Source organism: Ciconia boyciana, chromosome 7 (assembly GCF_034638445.1).
Source record: "Ciconia boyciana chromosome 7, ASM3463844v1, whole genome shotgun sequence".
Classification (NCBI taxonomy): domain Eukaryota; kingdom Metazoa; phylum Chordata; class Aves; order Ciconiiformes; family Ciconiidae; genus Ciconia; species Ciconia boyciana.
Window position 1 is genome coordinate 61,335,546 of NC_132940.1, and position 19,916 is coordinate 61,355,461.

At 42.0% G+C, this 19,916-nt stretch overlaps 1 protein-coding gene across 4 annotated transcripts in view; it reads right to left on the bottom strand.

The window, feature by feature from the left end:
• FNDC3B (fibronectin type III domain containing 3B) overlaps nt 1-19,916 on the bottom strand; it is a 215,028-nt gene that overhangs the window by 168,565 nt on the left and 26,547 nt on the right. For all 4 annotated transcript variants that reach the window (XM_072868986.1, XM_072868988.1, XM_072868987.1 and 1 more), the window contains exon 2: nt 4,861-4,999. In XM_072868986.1, coding sequence (XP_072725087.1) covers nt 4,861-4,971 — 111 coding nt within the window. In that variant the 5' untranslated portion in view covers nt 4,972-4,999. The remainder of the gene's footprint in view (nt 1-4,860; nt 5,000-19,916) is intronic.

The window sequence follows — 19,916 nt, forward strand, 5'->3', positions numbered from 1 at the left end:
TTATAAGCACACGCCCCCCCAATTTGGCAATAATCGCTCTACGTCCAGACTAAGTTTTCATGACAAGCCAAACGCGCGTCACTCGTTTCCCCCTCGTTCCTACTGTGCGACTCTCATGCCTACTGGGAGCAGGGGAAGAGACTAACAAACCTGCCAGCAAAGCCTAACACAGGCTTAAAGCTCAGGTTTGGGAATATAAAACTATACACATTGTGGGTAAACAGTCTCATACAAAGACAGAAAACACTACCTGATAAGGACCAAGGGCATATGCTATTATGTATTTTGTACAGTACTGGTTTGCTTATACAAGTGCTTTTTAAGCACACAGAAGAAAATTCACATTCAGAACAGTCCACCATCTCCTACCTGCTTTGCTGCAGAGCACCTGTGAGCGCAGAGGCAGCAGCAAGTAGGAAGACATTCACTTGCACCCATGTGATGCAACGCAATCCAGTGCTTGCTTTAAAATATTTCCACTTTCTAAGAACCCTTTCCTTGCTAAGCTCAAACAGCCACTTGCACTGCTTTGGTGTAGTAAAACCCTACCTTAAGTATTTTCCAATGTGGCAAATTTTCCCTTCCCTGTTTAGATATATCGTGCTTCATACAGCTGGGGGGCATGGCATCACAAGCACCACCTGGGATCCAGCCACAGGTTCCTCACAAATGCTTTAAGGAATTAAAATCTACTGTATTTACAATTTCTACAGTGCATAAATTTTGGAATATATTGCATCTTGGGGGGGGGGAACAACAAACCAACCAAAACAAAAATCACCCACCAAAAACCAGAACAATCACTTGGGCCCATTCTCTATTCTACTTTAAAAGAATATGCCCCAGCTCCTAAAGAATTTCCAGCTCCATCCCGCAGGAAGGACCAAAGAATTCGCTCCATTTGGTGTGCAATATTCTTCTAGGAACGCATTCCTTGGCCGCACAGGAGCAGGTAGGTAAATACTTTCAACCTCTCTTCAGTAAGAAAAATCAGGAAACATGCTACATCTTAAACAATAAAACAATGACTTTCAAAAATTCGTACTTCGATAATAGCGTTCTGGCCTTAACGATCCTTTTTTCCCCTAGGACAGAAAATAGAGGCATGAAGCCGTTCAGTCAGTTTACGATGAGTGCTATTGATAGTGAAGCCCACAAGTGACAGATCCTGAACCCCCTAATTTATCAGAAGTTAAACACGCTCCCAAACAAGCAGTAAAAAACCAAACAAAAAAAAAATCAGTATATCTGTAACAAACTGCTTTGATAAGCAAGAAATTTTAAGACTCATGAAGTTTTAGTGAATTCTGTGTTTCACTGCATTCACAAAGGAACATATTTGTGAGAACAGCTTCAGAGTTTGCCAACCAACATCCTTCAGTTAAAATGTCTTCAGAAAAGTTAATTCTAGAGACTTCCTAGATAGCAAACGCTGCCCATAGGTTAACTTTGCTAACGCTACTTGTTTGCTATGTGTTCTAGTCTAAATGCCTTCTCTAAGACTACTGAATCTGCTTTAAAAGTCAGTGTATTTGAACAGAAGGAAATTTCATCATCTTTTATCTGATAGCCATTTTTCATGGACTGATGCTTCTCAACTCAGGTATCTCAGATGTGTACCAGTTATAAACCTTTTTCTTCTTGAAACAAGCCTTCCATATGCAAGTATGCCCACCCCCCCACCTAAAAGGATGTTTCTGCAACTATATATAAAAAATTTTCAAGAAAGTATGAAGAAATAACTCTAAATTTTGGCACAAAGTTCATTCTCTCAGCTCAGCTGCTGTTCAGGTACAGTATAAAACCCAGCTAAATGCCTTCAAGCTCTTGCAAGGTGCACAGACCTGTGCTACAGGAAGGTACCAAACCTTGTTCCTCATTCAGACGTACTCTCGTCTCCCTTATGCAAAGTGTGAGACCCTAAAAGACAAGAACCACCACACATAGCACTACGTACAGTGCCTGGGCTCGAGCCACATCGTGAAAAAACAGGGTTTGGTAAACACACTTCGACAGAAAGCGGGCAAGCAGAAAACTTGCTACACCATTGCAGGTGCAGTGAGTGAACCAAACCGAAATAAAACTTCCCAAACTAAATTGCCCGGCATTCTGTACAGACGCGCTATGGCACAGCTAGCTGCCCCTCCACTTTATACTCCAAGCTTTTTAGGACCTACAGGAAACCATTGAAATTCTTGGACCAAAAGGTTAATTATCACTTCCCGAATCCCCACAGGAGTTACAAGTGGATTAGAAGCAGAAACAGAGTAAGCAGCAGCTCTAGAAGGGACATGAAAGCATTAAACACAGTCAGCAGTAGTGGAAATTAAGTGTGGGAAACTTTAAAAAAAAAAAAAATAAGAATAAGAGCCAGTGCTAGAAATGCCATTCTGGGTAGTCCAGAGAAGAGGGATTACTGTCAAGCAGGCAGAGACATTCCTGGCTCTGCCCTGTACAGCTCTGCAGCTCTTATCCCCAGAAGATAAAACAATTGAACGTTCCTATGCAATTGTCTTACAATACAGGACTGTTTACTGGCAGAACTGCCTTCTGCATCGCTCTCCATCTGGCTGCTGGTAAAGCTAAGGTGTTTTACCAGCTCCAGTTTGCTCTTTTCTACATATATAAGAACTGGTCTTTTGAGAAAAGCCTCTTCTCTGAAGCTCAGCGTTTCCAGGTATGGCTTACAGCACAGCTCTACTGTGCTGGCATGGCTGAGGCTTCACATATCCAGTAACACATAAGGGTGAGCAACAGCAAGTGCACCCCGAGCATCTCATCAGAAGCAAGTACTGTCAGTTCCAACGCACGAGGCACTGATCTGCGTGCTGGCCACACCGCAGTCTGGAAAACTCCCCACACCTCATCTCCAACCAGCTTCCTTACTGCCAGCTTCTAATAGAGACTGTACTTACACCCTGGAAAAGCACATGCCCTTATAAAACTACCACCTATTTATGGAGTAATATAAACCATCTTTCTTAAGGAAGTCATTCTTACGTGAATCTAATCTGAAGGCTGTTCCAGCCTTACAAGTAACTAAGATAAATCTCTCTCAACAAACACATAACATTTGCTTCTACATTGCATAACAAATGTCAAGAACAATTAACCTAGTCCATTTGCTGCTACTATATGCAAAGATCAAACAAAGCATTTATTCCAATTTCATTCCATTTTAGAACTGTACCTTTAAAGAACAAAGACATCAACTAAAGCTTCAGGAATAGGATGAAAATGATAAGTCATAAAGACAGCTAAGCTTTGCAACATATGAGGGCACATCCAGACTAGAGGCCAAAGTGTCTTGCAGAAAACCGGTATTCCAACTAGAAGTACTTCAAGAGATAAGGTGATGAGGTCTACTAGCATCATCCAACAAACCTTTATGTAGAAAAGGAACCTGGTCCAGAACTGTTCTGTTGAGTCACATTTGCATAGCACAGCAAAACCAAATAATGCACTTCCAGTATGTCAGCAATTCTTTATACTCCAAAACATTAGAAGAGAAACTAGTTTAAAGGCAATGGAGGCATCCGCCAAGCAAGGCTGCCGAATCATCACTGATGGAGAAATTCAAAGACTGACTTAGAGCCCCAACTCAAAGGAGGGCTCAGAAGACTTCATTTATTCTTTCTGTAATGCAGAAAGACCCACTGGACAGTCTAACCTGACAAATGGTTTCCAGCAAGGAGGAAAGGGCATATTTAAAGAACAATTATCCTATCTAGCATCAATAAGATTGTTCCTTCACTTAAGCATATTAATATTGGACTTGGTAAATAGAGTCATTAAAAGCTTTCTTTTCTATTTTTTTTCCAAGTTGAAGCACACTGTGCAGAAATTACTTTAAAACAAAAAAATCACCCCAGTGAAAATCTGTATCATAATGAGAACCCAGATAAGCAAACAGACTTAGCAGCTTACAAGAAAAGCAGAAATTATTCTTCCTCTCGAGGTTGGTGTAGCTCAAAACACAGCTTGGAGGGAGGAACAAATGATCAAGGGAATTAGAAGTCACAGAATGACGTTTTATATCGATTCATGAAGGACAGCTTATTTCTACCTTGGTTAAAATACTTTGCTGAAATGTCTCAAATCAAAGAAGGGAACCAAATTGAGTAATGCAGAAAAATTGCTAGGGTAGATGTTCTACAATGAGAAAGATTAACCCAAGACGACAGATTTGGGAACCTACCAACTATCAGTTGAACTTCCAGGCTGTATCCTGATATGAAGGCATCATATAATCATTCTGCCTACTTCTGATCAAGCTTATTAGAGAATATCTCCCAGAAAAATATGAAAGCAACTATAAACTTGCCTTCCTTCAAAAGCCCACTCAAAATTCACTTCTGCTTCTTATAATGAAGCACAGGGCAATACATAGGACTGCTGGGATCAGTAAATTTAGATAAGCAAAGAATAGCAGACATCACAGGACTCTTGTCTTCAATTCTCCTTTTCTTTCCTTCTTTCCCTTTTTTATAATCTCACATTTTTGATTTAAGTTCTTAAAATCTCATCACAGATACTAGCAAGATGTCTGGACAGCAGCTAGCACAAGTAAATTATGAGACTAACTTTCTGCAAAGCCCACAAAAACGTAGCATTTATAGCCATTATTTCAATCCCATTATTTTAACTTCAATGAACACATATGCAAATAATCATATTAAATTTAATGGTACACTTAAAGCATTGCTTTTAATGTCTTTCCAGTGTAAGGGCAGATTTCTACCTTCCAGGAAATACTCTGCCCTCCCTAGTGCGAGGGAAAACCATCTTCCCCATTTTCAAAATCCCTTGGTGGCCCAGAAAGTTTATTTAAACCAGCCATTTTCCACAAAGCTCACTGACCTGCTGTGATCCATCGCCATTCACAATGTGAGGCATCATGGCTACCTCCCCGTTCAGCAACGGTGGCAGCTCCAGCGGAATTTGGTCGGTCATCATCATTGTGACGTACATTCATGGAGGATTTTCCTCAACGGGCTTCCTGCAAGAGAAGCATCAGTTAAAGACCCTGGAAAACCCACTTGTACTTTAGAAGGTCACCAGCATCCGCGTGGATTTTGCCATTAAGGTAGCAACCCAAGCAGGACACCTGCTTTTGTAACAGGATGCGTATAGGAAATGGAGGCACTGAACGGAGGTTTTAATTGTTAGATCAAGAGCATGGAAAGTCAAGTTTCCATGCAAGGCTTCCAAAAACCATCTAGCCAGATTTCCACTTTCCCGTGATTTTAATCCCCAGCCCTCATCGCACCGCTGAAATAGGCAAGTTCCAAGACACTTTGAGGGAGATTTGCTCTGTTCCTAAAAATCAGCATCCTGCTTGCTACCCCAGCTCTTGAACTACATCATCCGTGTGGTTAAGATGTTACATCGGTTTCACTCCATGTCCACAGTTCAAAGCCAAAAGCCTTTATTTTCTTTCTAGGGCCCTGTAAACAGTGTGAACTGCCACCTATAACACAAAGAGCAGGCACCTGACTTCCACTTAATCATGATCCAAAGGATTAAGGTTTCTGCTGGAGCAGGAGGGACAGCACATCCCCACACTCCAAACACCTTATGCTGTACAGAGGACAAGAGAAGAAGATCTCACTTCAGGATTTGTGAAGAATCACACATCACTTCCAGCACACTCTCCCCCTTCACAGCTAACTCATGTGATATGTAAGCATCACTAAAACCACATGGAGATTGCTTTGTAAAAACAAGTCTCAATTCAGCATTAAGGGTATCGTCATACTGTTTTATAGGGCAATAATCCAGTTCCTTAGTGAATAAGATGGATGATGTAATCACGTAGCTTGTCAAGACTTCTGCACAAGAACTCCTAAGCAAAGCAACCTTACAGGTCCAGTGCTGATCAGGCAGCCTCCTAAGCACCTCTCATGCCAGAGAATCCCAGAGGCCTCCTGAATAATTTCATATACGTGACAAATTCAAGTTAGGAAAAAAAAAAAAAAAAATGCTGTGACTTAGGTGGCTGGTAACAGCCAGGTAATCAGCTGGCACAAGACCACCAGAGTATAGAGAGGGGAATTCTGGGCAAAGAGCAGCAGGGAAATCCCCGCTCACGAGGAAAGTGTTGTGGGATCTAGTATTTACATGGAGCGCCAGACTACAGAGCCATAAACCAGGAGTTTAATTCATCTGCGCCGGAGGCGACGAAGGGCTGAGCCAACCTCACCAGGGTTGGAGCACGTGGTTCCACGGATGCGGCATGCTGCTAACCTACCACCCCCATACCTGGTCTGCCCCCAGGAGCTGCTAGGCTTTACATTTAGATTTTTTTTTTATTTTTTTTTTTTTAGTTTAACAACTAAACCAATAGTTTAGTTGAAATACACTCTCTCCATTTTCATCAACCTCTTCCAGAGCTCATCACAATCCCATCACCTGCAGAGTGACTTGATGATCAGGAACATCAGCCTGACCAGGAGCTGGCAGTCCAGCTCCTGAAGAGGACCACTTGTGTGATTTAAAAGTGATGGCAGTCCCCACACAGACTGAATCACACCTAACCTTTCATTCTTATCACACGAGCCCCCTTCACATCTAAGTAGTACCGGCAGACTAAAAGCACTTCTGTTTTTCAGGAGACGTGCAAACAGCCCTGTTACCTCCAGCCATACATCTCAAGGCAAGCATTTTAATTTAACTCGGCACCAAATTTAGCATGACTCTCACAGCAATTTCCGATGTTCTTATCCGCGTGAAAACACCGCTCTTCTAATCATTACTTCACTGAGATATAAATGGAGGCAATCTATTTTCATCCACCTTTAAATGAAATCCCTCCTTTTATTTGAGACTCAACTACAGGACAGAAGTTCTCAGAAAGCTTGAGACACAGTTGTCAAGAGGATGGTACATCCACAGCCGGGTTTCAAGTCCCATCTCCTGCCTGCATCAACTGCTTTGTCCCAGAGTCTGGCAGTGTTTTAGTCCTACTGTCACCACTACCAGGAATAATCTGCCCTGCAGTGTATACACCCATGGAGTAAGGAATAAGGACACTTGTTAAACACTCCTGTAGCCCACAGGATCAAGCTCTCTGATCTGGCACGGGTCTATCGGCAACCAAAGCCTCCCCAGCTTAGTCATTCACAGCTCTGACCCAACCGTTACATGGGCTACAGAAATCTGACAGCCTAGCAGCTTTGCTCAATGCATTCTCCCTCCCCTGAAGTTTTGCAATATTTGGAGCTTCTTCGTAAACCTTTTGCTTCTCATTACTTCACAGGCTCAGGTTTTAATTTTGAGAAAGATCCAAGTCCACAATCAATGTTCATAGGTGTTGGGTTTTGGGGGTGGAGGGGAAGGAGCGGGGCAGTGTGGTTCGGGGTTTTTGGGGTTTTGTTTGTTTGTTTAAAATTATGAGGAAAAAGAGAACATGTGAGTTTTTGAACCACTTCTTAAATGCTTGGGATTAAGAAAAAGGACTGAAAAAGCCTAATACTGAATACCAATGAGAACATATGAGTTAGCAGCTTTCAATGGAAACACACTGATTTAGTCAACAGTCAGTTGTACCTCGAACTGCATTGGTAATACATGTAGTTACGTATCTGTACTTTTTGTGTGTGTATACACATATATGTTCATGTATAAATAAATAAATAATTTTAAAAGAATGCAACGTTCATAGGAACTATTTTAAACCCATGGAAAACAATACCCCCCTTCCCCCAAATAAATGACACATTCATCTAGTCCGAATCCGAAAGCCCCAGCTTTAACAGAGTTTAAGCGTCACGCTGATACTATTTTCTTAAGGGAAAAAAAGCCAGACTGTAGCTTGAAGCTACATATTTTCCTAGTAATATTTCCATTCCAGGCACAACAAGCAATATGTTGACATTTATTTGCTACATGTCATTATTTAAAGTTTTACAGCTGCATTCCTTTTGCTTTATTAATGGTTTGTCACTACAGCCATGTCTACACTTGCCTCACTTTAAAGGGGGGGGGGGTGGGGGGTGGGGGGGTGGAGAAAGAAAAAGAAATAAAAAGGGCCTCCTTTATTTGTCAGGTCTGGTACGACCCTGCCAGAGGTAATGCCAGCAACAGTACTGGCTACAAAGCACAGCTGGCCACAGGCATTTTTTTAGCAGTATTTCACACAGATGTACTCCATGCAGAGTTAGATGAGACGAGGTTAAGACATCTACCATGAGACTGGCAGACTTCACACCAAAGCCAAAACCTTTGGAAACTGGCTTCACGCACTTTTTTAGCTTATTTGCTCATCCATCCTACTTAAAACAGATTTATTCACCATGCATTCACACCCCTCCTAAAACCTAGCGTTCCTCCTACCTCAGGGGATGCCCATATAAGCAAACTTAATTAATACAAAGAAGGTGAGGTCTGAACACAAGCACTTTCTTTTTCCTGTAAATTCAGGAACATCAATGGAAGAAAACAGCAGACAAGGACTGAAAGAGCCAGGTCACATTTCAGGATATGAGAACTCTTCCTTAGCTAAAATATGAACTGCCAAATACTAACCCACAGCTTTTTTTTCCAGGTACTAACTCAAATTTGGGGTTTTGTCTAGAAAGCTGACTATATTTAAATTTTAAAAAAGATATTTCCTGTGCGTCTACATTCCCTAGGTTTGGCTGGGATGGACCACAGCAACGCCAATATGGAGCGAGAGGCTGCATCTCCCTGTCTAGCTACCTCCAGGAATATGGGAAATCACAGCTTCCCATCTTGCTGAGGAGCAAGGAAGAAGAAATAACCATCCAACTTTGACCTTTCTCTCCCCAAACCAAACTTCCAAACCTTTTGATGTTTGCAAGTTACTGTTACAAACCTGATTTTCAATTTGGTACTGCAGACTTCTACGGATCACCAAGATGACTCTGTTTCCCTAAATTAATTCAATATGTGAATTAGTAATCCATAAATTAGTTGCACATGGCACTAGAGAGACAATTAAAACACACAGAAGAACAAAGTGTAACTATCTAAAAACCAATGTCCATATATGGTGAATTAATATGACCCAACAGGTTACATCAGAGTTCTCCTGAAATTCCAAAAGCAGTGTGAACCCCACCAAGATACCCAAGTCCTACTTTTCCTAGAAGGTTTTATCCATGCTATTAATGGGGCTATAAGCCAAGAACATTTTTCTTTTTGTGATTTTTTCCACCTTCCGTCTTTTACAAAGCCAAAGAACTTCTCCCAGCTATGGCAGACAAATTCAGAGAACCTGGCAAAAGCAAAAGGAGTTCTCAATATCCAGTCCTGTGACCGCTCTCTGCAAAAGCTCAATTTTTATTTCCCTGCAGCAGACCATCAAAAGCTACTGAACAAAGCGTTCTTTTTTTTTTTTTTTCTCAGAATCATCTGGAATTACAAAAGTTGTACTACAAAGATAACAGACAGCTTTCTGATACCTAGTAGAGCCACATATCCTGGTTTATTTAATATACAACAAAAAACCAGTACTAAACGCACATTTGCACTCATGCAGTGCTTACTTTCGGTTATTCCATCTGATTACAAAAGAACATACTGCAGAGAGTTGTGGTGAATGGAGTTTACTCCAGTTGGCGGCCGGTCACAAGTGGTGTCCCCCAGGGCTCAGTATTGGGGCCAGTTCTGTTTAATATCTTTATCAATGATCTGGATGAAGGGATCGAGGGCACCCTCAGTAAGTTTGCAGATGACACCAAGTTGTGCGGGAGTGTTGATCTGCCTGAGGGTAGGAAGGCTCTGCAGAGGGACCTGGACAGGCTGGATCGATGGGCCAAGGCCAGTTGTATGAGGTTCAACAAGGCCAAGTGCTGGGTCCTGCACTTGGGTCACAGCAACCCCATGCAACGCTACAGGCTTGGGGAAGAGTGGCTGGAAAGCTGCCCACTGGAAAAGGACCTGGGGGTGCTGGTCGACAGCCGGCTGAACATGAGCCAGCAGTGTGCCCAGGTGGCCAAGAAAGCCAATGGCATCCTGGCTTGTATCAGGACTAGTGTGGCCAGCAGGAGTAGGGCAGTGACTGTGCCCCTGCACTCAGCACTGGTGAGGCCGCACCTCGAATGCTGTGTTCAGTTTTGGGCCCCTCACTACAAGAGAGACATTGAGGGGCCGGAGCATGTCCAGAGAAGGACAACGAAGCTGGGGAAGGGTCTGGAGCACAAGGCTGATGGGGAGCGGCTGAGGGAACTGGGGCTGTTCAGCCTGGAGAAAAGGAGGCTCAGGGGAGACCTCATCGCTCTCTACAACTGCCTGAAAGGAGGGTGTAGAGAGGTGGGGGTCGGTCTCTTCTACCAGGTAACAAGTGATAGGACGAGAGGAAATGGCCTCAAGTTGCATCAGGAGAGATTTAGATTGGATATTAGGAAAAATTTATTTACAGAAAGGGTGGTCAAGCATTGGAACAGGCTGCCCAGAGAGGTGGTGGAGTCACCATCCCTGGAGGAGTTCAAAAAACGTGTAGATGTGGCACTTTGGGACATGGTTTAGTAGGCATGGAGGTGTTGGGCTGACGGTTGGACTAGATGATCTTAGAGGTCTTTTCCAGCCTTATTGATTCTATGATTCTATGCACGCACACATGCACACGCATGCACACATGCACCCACGAGCCCAAACAGTACATGCAGCAATTAATAAACAAGCAAACAAAAACTCCTCAGATTTTCTACAAGATTTGTCCTCAGACATGACAAGAAATTTGTCTGTGGCCCAGCCACTTCCCAAACCAGCTGTGACCACTGCCTCTCCTGGCCACCAGCCACATCACTGAACGAGACCATCCATTTCTCAGACTGCTTTCCACGAGATCAAGCTCAAATGCTACTTGGCAATGGCAACCATCAGAGAAAGCCAAAGGCACACTGGTGCTCAACCTTCCTTCCTAAATTTAGGATAAATGTTTAATTGTCATGATCAGTAGCCATAAGCTATCCTGCCTTTATAACAAACCCCAGAAATTACATGGTATTGGCATGTATGGTACACATGTGTCCAGCCCCCCCAAAGAAAATTAACCTAAAGCATTCCTTGTAAAGACAACTCAGACACTGAGCGTGGCTTCAAAGATGACAGAATCTATCACCCAACAAAAAGTAGCCTCCTTGAGACAGAAATTTTCTTCACTAATTCTTCAAAATAGTAAAACGTATCCCATTGAGGTTGGGAAGAGAAGGAGAGGCTTGCGTCAGAACCACGTATTTTAATTTTTTTTTTAAATATCAGGTTATATAGTCTAACGTGAGCTCCTTTCTACCATTATTTTTTATATATGTGTATGTATGTACTATATGAGTCCCTCTTCTACCATTTTGCATGTAATGGGTGATCTCCTCTTGCACAGCGGTTGATGCACTGATCAGAGAAGTAATCCAACCCATCAGAAACTCCCTTGGTAGTTTACAATGATGGGAAAAGCTAGTTCAGGTGTGATGTCAAAAGTCAAAATCTTTTGATGATATAACTGATCTAATGACCAACAGTCACTTAAAAGGTGACTGTTTCTCCCCGCTACCAGCTGTTTTCCCTGGCTTGTCCTGGGGCAAACCAGGGTCTGCAATGAGGACGTTCAGAAATTGGCAGTTCTCTGACCACAAAAGGAAAGTATTTGTGATATCTGATCTGCATCCTCCAAACCACATCCTAATAGCACGACCAGCCCAAGCCCTCCACTGTCATCTCCACGGTTAGCTTGAACGCAGACAGGTTCCCCCATCCACTGCGCTATATTGACCCTCAAATACTTGTCTTGTTATAACCGGGACAAGAGGAAGTAGGAGTTGCTTAAAGTGGTTTTGCCATGGTTAAAGAGTATGTATAGAATCACAGGCTCATGTCAGAGGGAGCCCCACTGAGCACCACTGAGAAGTCAAACACGGCTTTAGAAACACAGGCCCCAAAAACAGAGAAGACTCAAATATTTCTAGAAGAAATCTCACTTTTGGAAAGAAATACAGTGAAATGTAATAAGATAAGAAAATCCTTTTGCATTCGCAGCAGCCATTACCTGCAGGACACATTATTCTTCTTCCATAAAAAGAAATAGTCTTGGAACGATTTGCTGTTTTCTAGGAGTTTGTATGTGGAATTGAAGAACCATATCAAAGTCTGGTACTTCAAATCATGCCACGGCTGATCATCATACAGTTGAAGAAATGGGTGCTTTTCCCAGAGATATTTTGAACAAACTCAAAAATAACTAGAGAGAAAAATAACTAGTAAAAAAACCGCTAGTATGTACAGAGTATGTATATACCCCCCATAGGCTTAGTTGTACACACATACTCAGACACTAAGAATTTAAGATTAGTACATGACCCACTAGGAAGGCTCCGCATGAGAAGTGCTTCTTCTGCATGTTGCTGTTGATGCTGGTGTTTGCATGCAAAAGATGAAAGAGCTTACACACAGCCCTGTTTTCCCATTGTATTTTGTACAGCACACGTTGAAATTTAAGATTAATTAAAACATACGAAATGCAATTATATTTTCACTGGAAAGCAGAGTGGTAAATAGAGCTGCTTTCAAGAGACTCTTGCCATGGCTTGCCACTTGAATTCAAAAAGGAGTGGTAATAATTGTTCATGTAGAAAAGCCTCTTGAGACATGAGCAGTACCTGGAGGTATGTGCACAGATGGTTGGTCAAGGCACAAACAGTCTGGAATTTGTCTTGTCTGATGTGCGTTCATTAGTTTAGTTAAATCACATCCGTCTGAAGAGTGATTGAAACCTGAAAGCATTCTTTCTCTGTTTAATTGCGAACACGGTAGATTAATTTGAAAACATCCAAAACAGACGGGCTTCTTCCTAACAATTTTTTAAAAATACATGCAATTTTTAAAATCTGTTATGACAAAAGAAAACAGATTAGAGGGAATGCATACCCACAAAGCTTGCTGGCATTTTATGAAGAGGTAGTAAAATGCCTGCTGCTTGTTCTCTGTGCCATTTCACAGACAACAAAGCCACCAGGAGCTGCATCCTATCTCCACTAAGCTGAAACGCATAAACATCCTCTCAAAACTTAATCACTGTAATTAATCAGTGGGTTTATTCCCCTCTTGTTTATTTTTATTTTAAATAACACCACAACTTCAATGTCCATGGTACATTCCATCTCTGAAGATGGAATTATCAGCAGTATTCAATTCTACAGGGGATCAAGGAAAGTTAATGATGTTTTTCCCCACATTGGTGTGAGATTATTAAAGCAGCTATCCAAAGGGTAACGACATGATGATTTTCAGTAGTTTGCATTTATTTAGACCTAAAATTTGACCTCAAGTTTTCAAGACTTGAAACTCCAGTACTTTAAAGAACAACAATTTTGCAATGCAACAAGCTGCATATGCCTCACAGGAAGTATTTGTAATTTAGGAACAGACAAACTATAAAAAAAAGGTCCCCAGCTCAACCTTGGGATGAAATGGAATAACCAAACAACTTCAAACACCAGAACCAAAACCAGAACCGAGCATCCGGAATGGGGAGATCAGGTCAAACGGCATCATGCAGGCGTGTCTTATTTCACAAGGCAAGTACCACTAATCAGCATATAATAGCTCTGATGAAATACCAGAATAAAGCAAGCTGGTGCACAAAGGAGTCTTTTACCAAAGGAAAACTTCATGCCATTAGGGTTTTTTTACCCTGGTTTTCCGCAGGGGAATCTTGTGAAAACTTGTGTCGGAAAAGCCAAGCCCACCCTCCTCCCACCACCGCGCACGCCCGGGGTGCGCACGTGCCCCGAAGGCAGTCATATTCGAGTGAAACGTAATGGTGCTAGGTTTAAGGGAATAAAATACACCAGAAGTGAAACAGGTCTCCAAAAATGTTGTTAGGCTTATATTAGCTACGGCGGAGCAGAAAGCCACAGGCAGACAAGCTAACCCAATGGCTCCACAGCGTTCTCACTCCTGCAAATAGTATTACAGCAGCAAATTCATCTGCTGCTCAAAATCAATTCTAAAACATGCAAACACATCACGGTTACAGCCTGCACCGCTGGTGTAAGAGTCAGCTACAAAGAGAAAACTTGTATGCAACTCACTCTCACCATTTGGGTTTTTCTGTGCTCTTTCTTCAATCTAAAAATTAAGTTAGTCATTTTTGCTATTTGTATTCCTTTCCTTCTTCCATGTCTTCACCCTCCTCCATATTAATCACAAGAGATCAAGGGGACTCACAAGGGATATAGTTGCAAAAATAGAGAAGTTTTCAGGCACACAATTCTCACAGTATTTCATAGCAATTCTTCCAAGCAGCAATAGGCTGAGGTTAACTCTTCTTGCACAACAGTGGCCAATTACTTTTTTCCCCACGATTTTTTGTATTCTTGTTTCTTTACGTTTTTGACTTTTTTTACATTTATAAAATGTGCTCTGGCACAATTTGCTTTAAATAGCAACTGCTTTAAAGTTTGGCTTTTTTTTTAAAGGGAAATTAATTTATGCAATTCTAAAAATACAAGCAGTAATCACATTTCGAAGTAATTTGTTCCTGCTCGTCCACCCTCGCAGGAACATTTGAGTAGGAGTTCTGGGTGCTGCTCACTCGACAGCTGTACAATACACTACCAACTGCACTCAGCATCTCTGTGCTTTTCTAGAAGACCACAAGCCACATCAAACAGGACGGGCACGAAGCGGGACCTTTCTGTTGGGCTGACATCCTCCTCTCCACTGGTCAGCAGGAGAAGACAGAGCTCTTCCAGCTGCGGTCCCACCACATGCCGGGGCGAGGAGCGGAGGATGGCAGTGCCCCGACAGCTCTCCATCCCACAGCACAAACTGGTCCCCTAATGGCAAAGAGCCATTTTGTGCAACAGAGACAACGCTGCATGTTTCCTAATTAAATGATAATCCTTTCCAGGTTCTCTACACTCTGTATTGCCACTGACAAAAGCAATTTGTAAATGAAATTCACAACGTCACAAAAGATATTCAGTAAGCTTAAACACTGTTTCAAGCAAATACCAAGTTATTCCAACTATTTGCTTGAGGAGGAACAAGCCCCTTCAGCCCAGACCTACACCTGTCTACAATGTGGGCCCCGATCCTGCAAACATTTGCACTCGGGTACATCTTTATGCACTCTTAATAGTTTTATTAGTGGTGTACCTAAGTACTGAACTCCCCCGGATCAGGGCTGTGACCACGTGCACATGCCCAGGGACACAGGCAAAACCTCTACACAAAGTTCTTGCACAAAGGTGCAAGTCAGGTAAGGCGTATGCTTCATCTGTTTGCTTTCTTCCTCCATTTAATAGCCAAAGTATTAATCACTGTTAGAGGTTGATAAGCACAGCATTTGGCGATAAATACCCTCGCCTTCAACTCTGCTCTCTCAAATAATAATCTGTCTGCAATAATATCACAAAGACCTTGGTTATCTCTTCTAGAGTTCTTGTGCAGTGGAGAATCTACTGAAATCAATGGGGTGGTTTTTTTTTTTTTACCACTAATTAAACTACGAAGAAAAAGAAAGGATATCTATCATATCAATCTGCAGCGCTTGAAAAGCACACATACCAAATTCCATTTACAACAGGGTTTCAGCACACCTTTGTGCAAGGCAAACTTTTTTATTGTCGCCATTCACCGCTAACCTGACTCCGGGCTGACGCTGTGCTGACAAAGCGGCTCATTGTGTTATTGTGGGAAACCGCTTTGGAGAGATCTCCCATTCAGCCCTGGGATTCAAGAACAGGCATTCACATGGAGCGGCCGCTGCAAGGGAGCACCTCTGGATGGCTGCCGGAGCAGTTTCTCATGTAGAAGGAAAGTTGAACCCATTATTATCATCATGCTCACAGGATCTAAGCGCCTAAACTGCATGACTAACAAAAAAACCAACTCAAAACCCACCACCCAAACCCCATCACTCTAGAACTTTTCAGCATCAGGAGAAAAAGTTGAAGTTTTGTTTCACCATCCCTCACTTTCACAGAACATAAAATAAAATTGGCAAGAGTTCTTTTACTTTGCTGAACTGCTTTGTGAAAATGAGGATAGTATGCTACCTAAGAAGGTTTCTCTTAGTTTGAGATAGACAGAAATTTATATTTAAAAAAAAAAAAAAAAAAAAGAAACCATACACCAGCCCAAAACCCACAAACAAGAAAGAAACCACACACACGAAATCAAATCATTGTTCCATTTTTGATTGAGTAATTTTGGTATCCAGCAACTTACAGGAAAGAAGCCTCTCCTACTCCAGGTATCTGATTTTTATCTCCAATGATAATAAAGCAGCAAGGAATCAAAAACACCTAATCTTTAAATGCAGAGTACCAAGGGGTTTTGTTTTCTTTGAGGAGGGAAGACATAGGGTTTCTGTTTATCTAGACAGAAAATGCTGAATCTCCATCATGCTGAGTATGCCAACTGATGTAGCTATAAAGCTCAAGTTATCTATTAAATGGTTTAAAAGGGAAAACCTTTGGGTTTTGTTACCTGTCTGAAATGGGGCACAGTTTGTAACACAGACTGGAGGTGAAATGAAGTTCTGTTGATACAGCAGGAGACAGTCCAGTGGGGTTACCAGCACTCAGGTTGTCCGTAGCCAATTTAATTCTAAATCCTCACCCTTCTAAGTTAAATCCTCCTCTCTGCCAATTCATTCAGGCAATGGAAGGGTGAAAGTTGTTCTCAGTAAAAATAAATTGGTATTGTTCTTTGACAATAAGCAACACAGTGAAGTACTGGACAACTTGTATTATGAATTGGGAAACCAACATCACTTAAAAAAAATTACACCAAACCCAGCAGTGTTGGTTGAAAGGCAGCCACGTGGGATGGGGCCAGGGAGACAGATGCTCTCCCCTTTGCCTGCCCTGGGTGCAGTTAAAAGGCAACAGCCCCAATCCTATAACTCCTAGTTATAGGAGTTACTCATTACTAAGTTGTAAGTCTTTGTTAATTAAAATTTCCTAATCTTTCACCTATTGACTTTGATACTACAGCTTTCAGTGTTAGCAGAACATGAAGAGGTAATAGCAGTACTGAAAGGTTATTATCACACCTTACACTAATTATTTTTCACATAATGAAAAATTTCTGAAGATTGATGAAAATTCTCCTAAATCCTAGACCAAGCAGCGCACACCTTCCAGTTCACAGCACATTGCTAGCCAGGCTCCTTTGGGAATAACCCCTGAAAGAATGAATCGAAAGGCAACCTAGGCAACCTATCGTTTCTGGTTCTTTGAGTTTTTTTAATTACAAAATATCCTACCCTGCTGCTTTTAGCTCCAAAACAAGAGAAAACATTACGGCAGCTTGCTGTTACTGTGAGCTTTGGCTGAAAGGTAGGAAAATGGGGGGGGGGGAAGAAAAAAGAGGAGGAAATGAAGCAAGAAAACAGTGTGTTCTTACAGTAGGTCTGCAGATGGATACCCAGAGTTTCTTGTTTCCTAAAAATCTTGGAGGACATAACTGTGACCATCCAAGCCTACACAGACTCCATTTCGGATAGAACAGTTAGTATTAACCTGCAGGCTCCCATTAAAAGTGAATCCTGATGGAAGGCAGCTCAGGTGTTTTATGGGACGCAGCCGGACACCCATGCCTGCAGAGCGACCCGGGAACACCACTGCTTGTTGGAGACAAGGCGTCATGCACTAGGAAGCTCACACAACTCTGGAGAAACTAAAATTTTAAAGGTAAAGAATAATTAAGGGGCTTCAAAGACAGCAAAGGAAAGTTCTTTTGGGAGATTCAAGACAATAATAAGAACCAGAAGTTGAGCTAGGTAAATTTCTCCACAGTCAAACTGCAATAATTTCTTAATGCAAACTTATTATTTAATCAAAAAGGGAACGGTCATGCTTCGTTGTGTTTCCCTATTAATACAACCACACACAGCTCCAATGAAGTCAATTAAACCCTTGAAACTAAAGTTAGCTTTCTGCATCCTTTAAATGACACAATTCTAGTCAAGCAAAAAACTTAAACAGACAAGCAGCAGAAAGCAAACCAACTTTCAAGCTTCATGCAACATACAACTCCAGTTTCATTTTCCCTCATTACACTTGGGGAAATTCATTTCCATAGCTGCATACCAAACTTCACAGGTGCAAGAGTCTAGAGTAAATATTCAAATAAACTTAAGAAATCCACAGAAAGGAAGAAGCTGTACTCCATAGATGTGAACCATGAGAAGGCTGGTTGTCATCATCTTACTGAACATCTATCGGTTTTTGATCAAGAGAACAAAAGTTCCTGATTTAATGAGAAAAATGCACTTTTGTTTCTGCTCTGTGAGATACCTGAGTACATCCCTCCCTCTCCCTGCCTCCGTACAGCATCCCCAGCCCCGCGGATGCAATGCACTATTCCAGCAAAACAGCGGGGAACCGTAAACTTCCTGGCCCGCCTGTTGCCGAAAGCACGCTGCTGTCAAACCCCATGCTGAGAGCCCTTGCAGCCCGAAATGCTACCAAAAGTTATTTAGCCTGTGTTTGTCCCAGGAGCGTTTCACACCACCTCTACCGACATCGTGGCCGAGACGCACCGGGACGCGTCCTGCGCGGGCTGGGTGAAGGCACGTGGAAGCCAACACAGGCGTGCAGCGGGATGGCCCCTCTTCCCCGTGCACCCCCGGAGCCATGCCGCTGGAAGTCAGTACCACAGACCCCATCCCAAACACCTCTCCTTTCTCTGCACCACTGATTTCCAGAAGGCAAACCTCATTCGTTTCCCAGGTTGGCATAGACAACCTGCTTGCTACTCACAAACATGGGGTAGATCCATTGTACAAGCCTCAGAATAACTAGCTTTAAATATGCAAAAAAAAAATCGTTGGTAACAAAGCACAGTTTATCTTTGGGTCCTTTTAAACAAAATCATTTTGACTTTTATGATGGCTCATGCTTATCCACCCAGTGATAAATCTCTAGCAACAACCATTCACAACGCTTCAGTTTTCTAGAAAGAAGCATTTAAAAAAAACAAACAACACCAACCAAACAAAAAACGAACCCACATTATCCCAAAAACATTTCTTTTGTAATTCTAGCTGGAATTCAAAAATTAAAGTATTTGGGAAAGGCAGAGGAAAAACTAGCTTTGCATCTTAAAAAGATGCAAACCTGAATCTCAAGAAATGGACTTGGTTTGCATACGGGGTGGGGAAAGTGACCTTCAAAAAGGTAAGCGGTTTTGGAGGGCTGGGGAGAAGGTACAAATAATACAGAATTCACAGAATTCCAATAAAAAAGATGAGAACAAAATGTGCAAGTCACACAAATATAAGAAACCCCTCCTCAAAACTCTAGTTGGATGTATCCAAACTAGAAAAAAGAGTGAACCTACAAAAAGGCTAATTCTTTAAGAGTCTGTTTTCTACAGTATCTTGCATAAATATAAACCACTTCTTCACCACCATGTGTTCTGACAGTCTTCAGTATTCAGCTCATCCTGGACATGCACCTCACTTTGCTTATTGCAAGAGAACTCACACAGACCCTGACGGAGCAAAGAATGTTACACTACGTTTATGTCCTTTTAGAATTAACTCCACATCAAGTAGAAATACAGTATTTATATATACATATATAAAAATAAATTTTAAAAATTAAAATGGGGGTTGACAGCATCTTATCTTTGACAGTGGAAGCAGAAACTTTGGAATATCAGCAAAACCAAGTTAGTCTGCAGAGTTATGCAGACAGCCTGACGGCATTAGCGCAGGAGCAAGTGTTCCCAGTGAAATTTAGTTGCGCTCAATCTTACCTGAATGATATAACCGACATGACCCAACAAGATTTTATTCCACCGCTTTAACACCCAGGAGACCGCTATCGAGGCACACTTAGTTTGTCTGAATAAGCTGGAACACCCAGGCGCTATCACCGCAAGTATGGCACAATCTCGATTCTTTAATATTTACGTTCTGACCCAGTTCAATCACATTT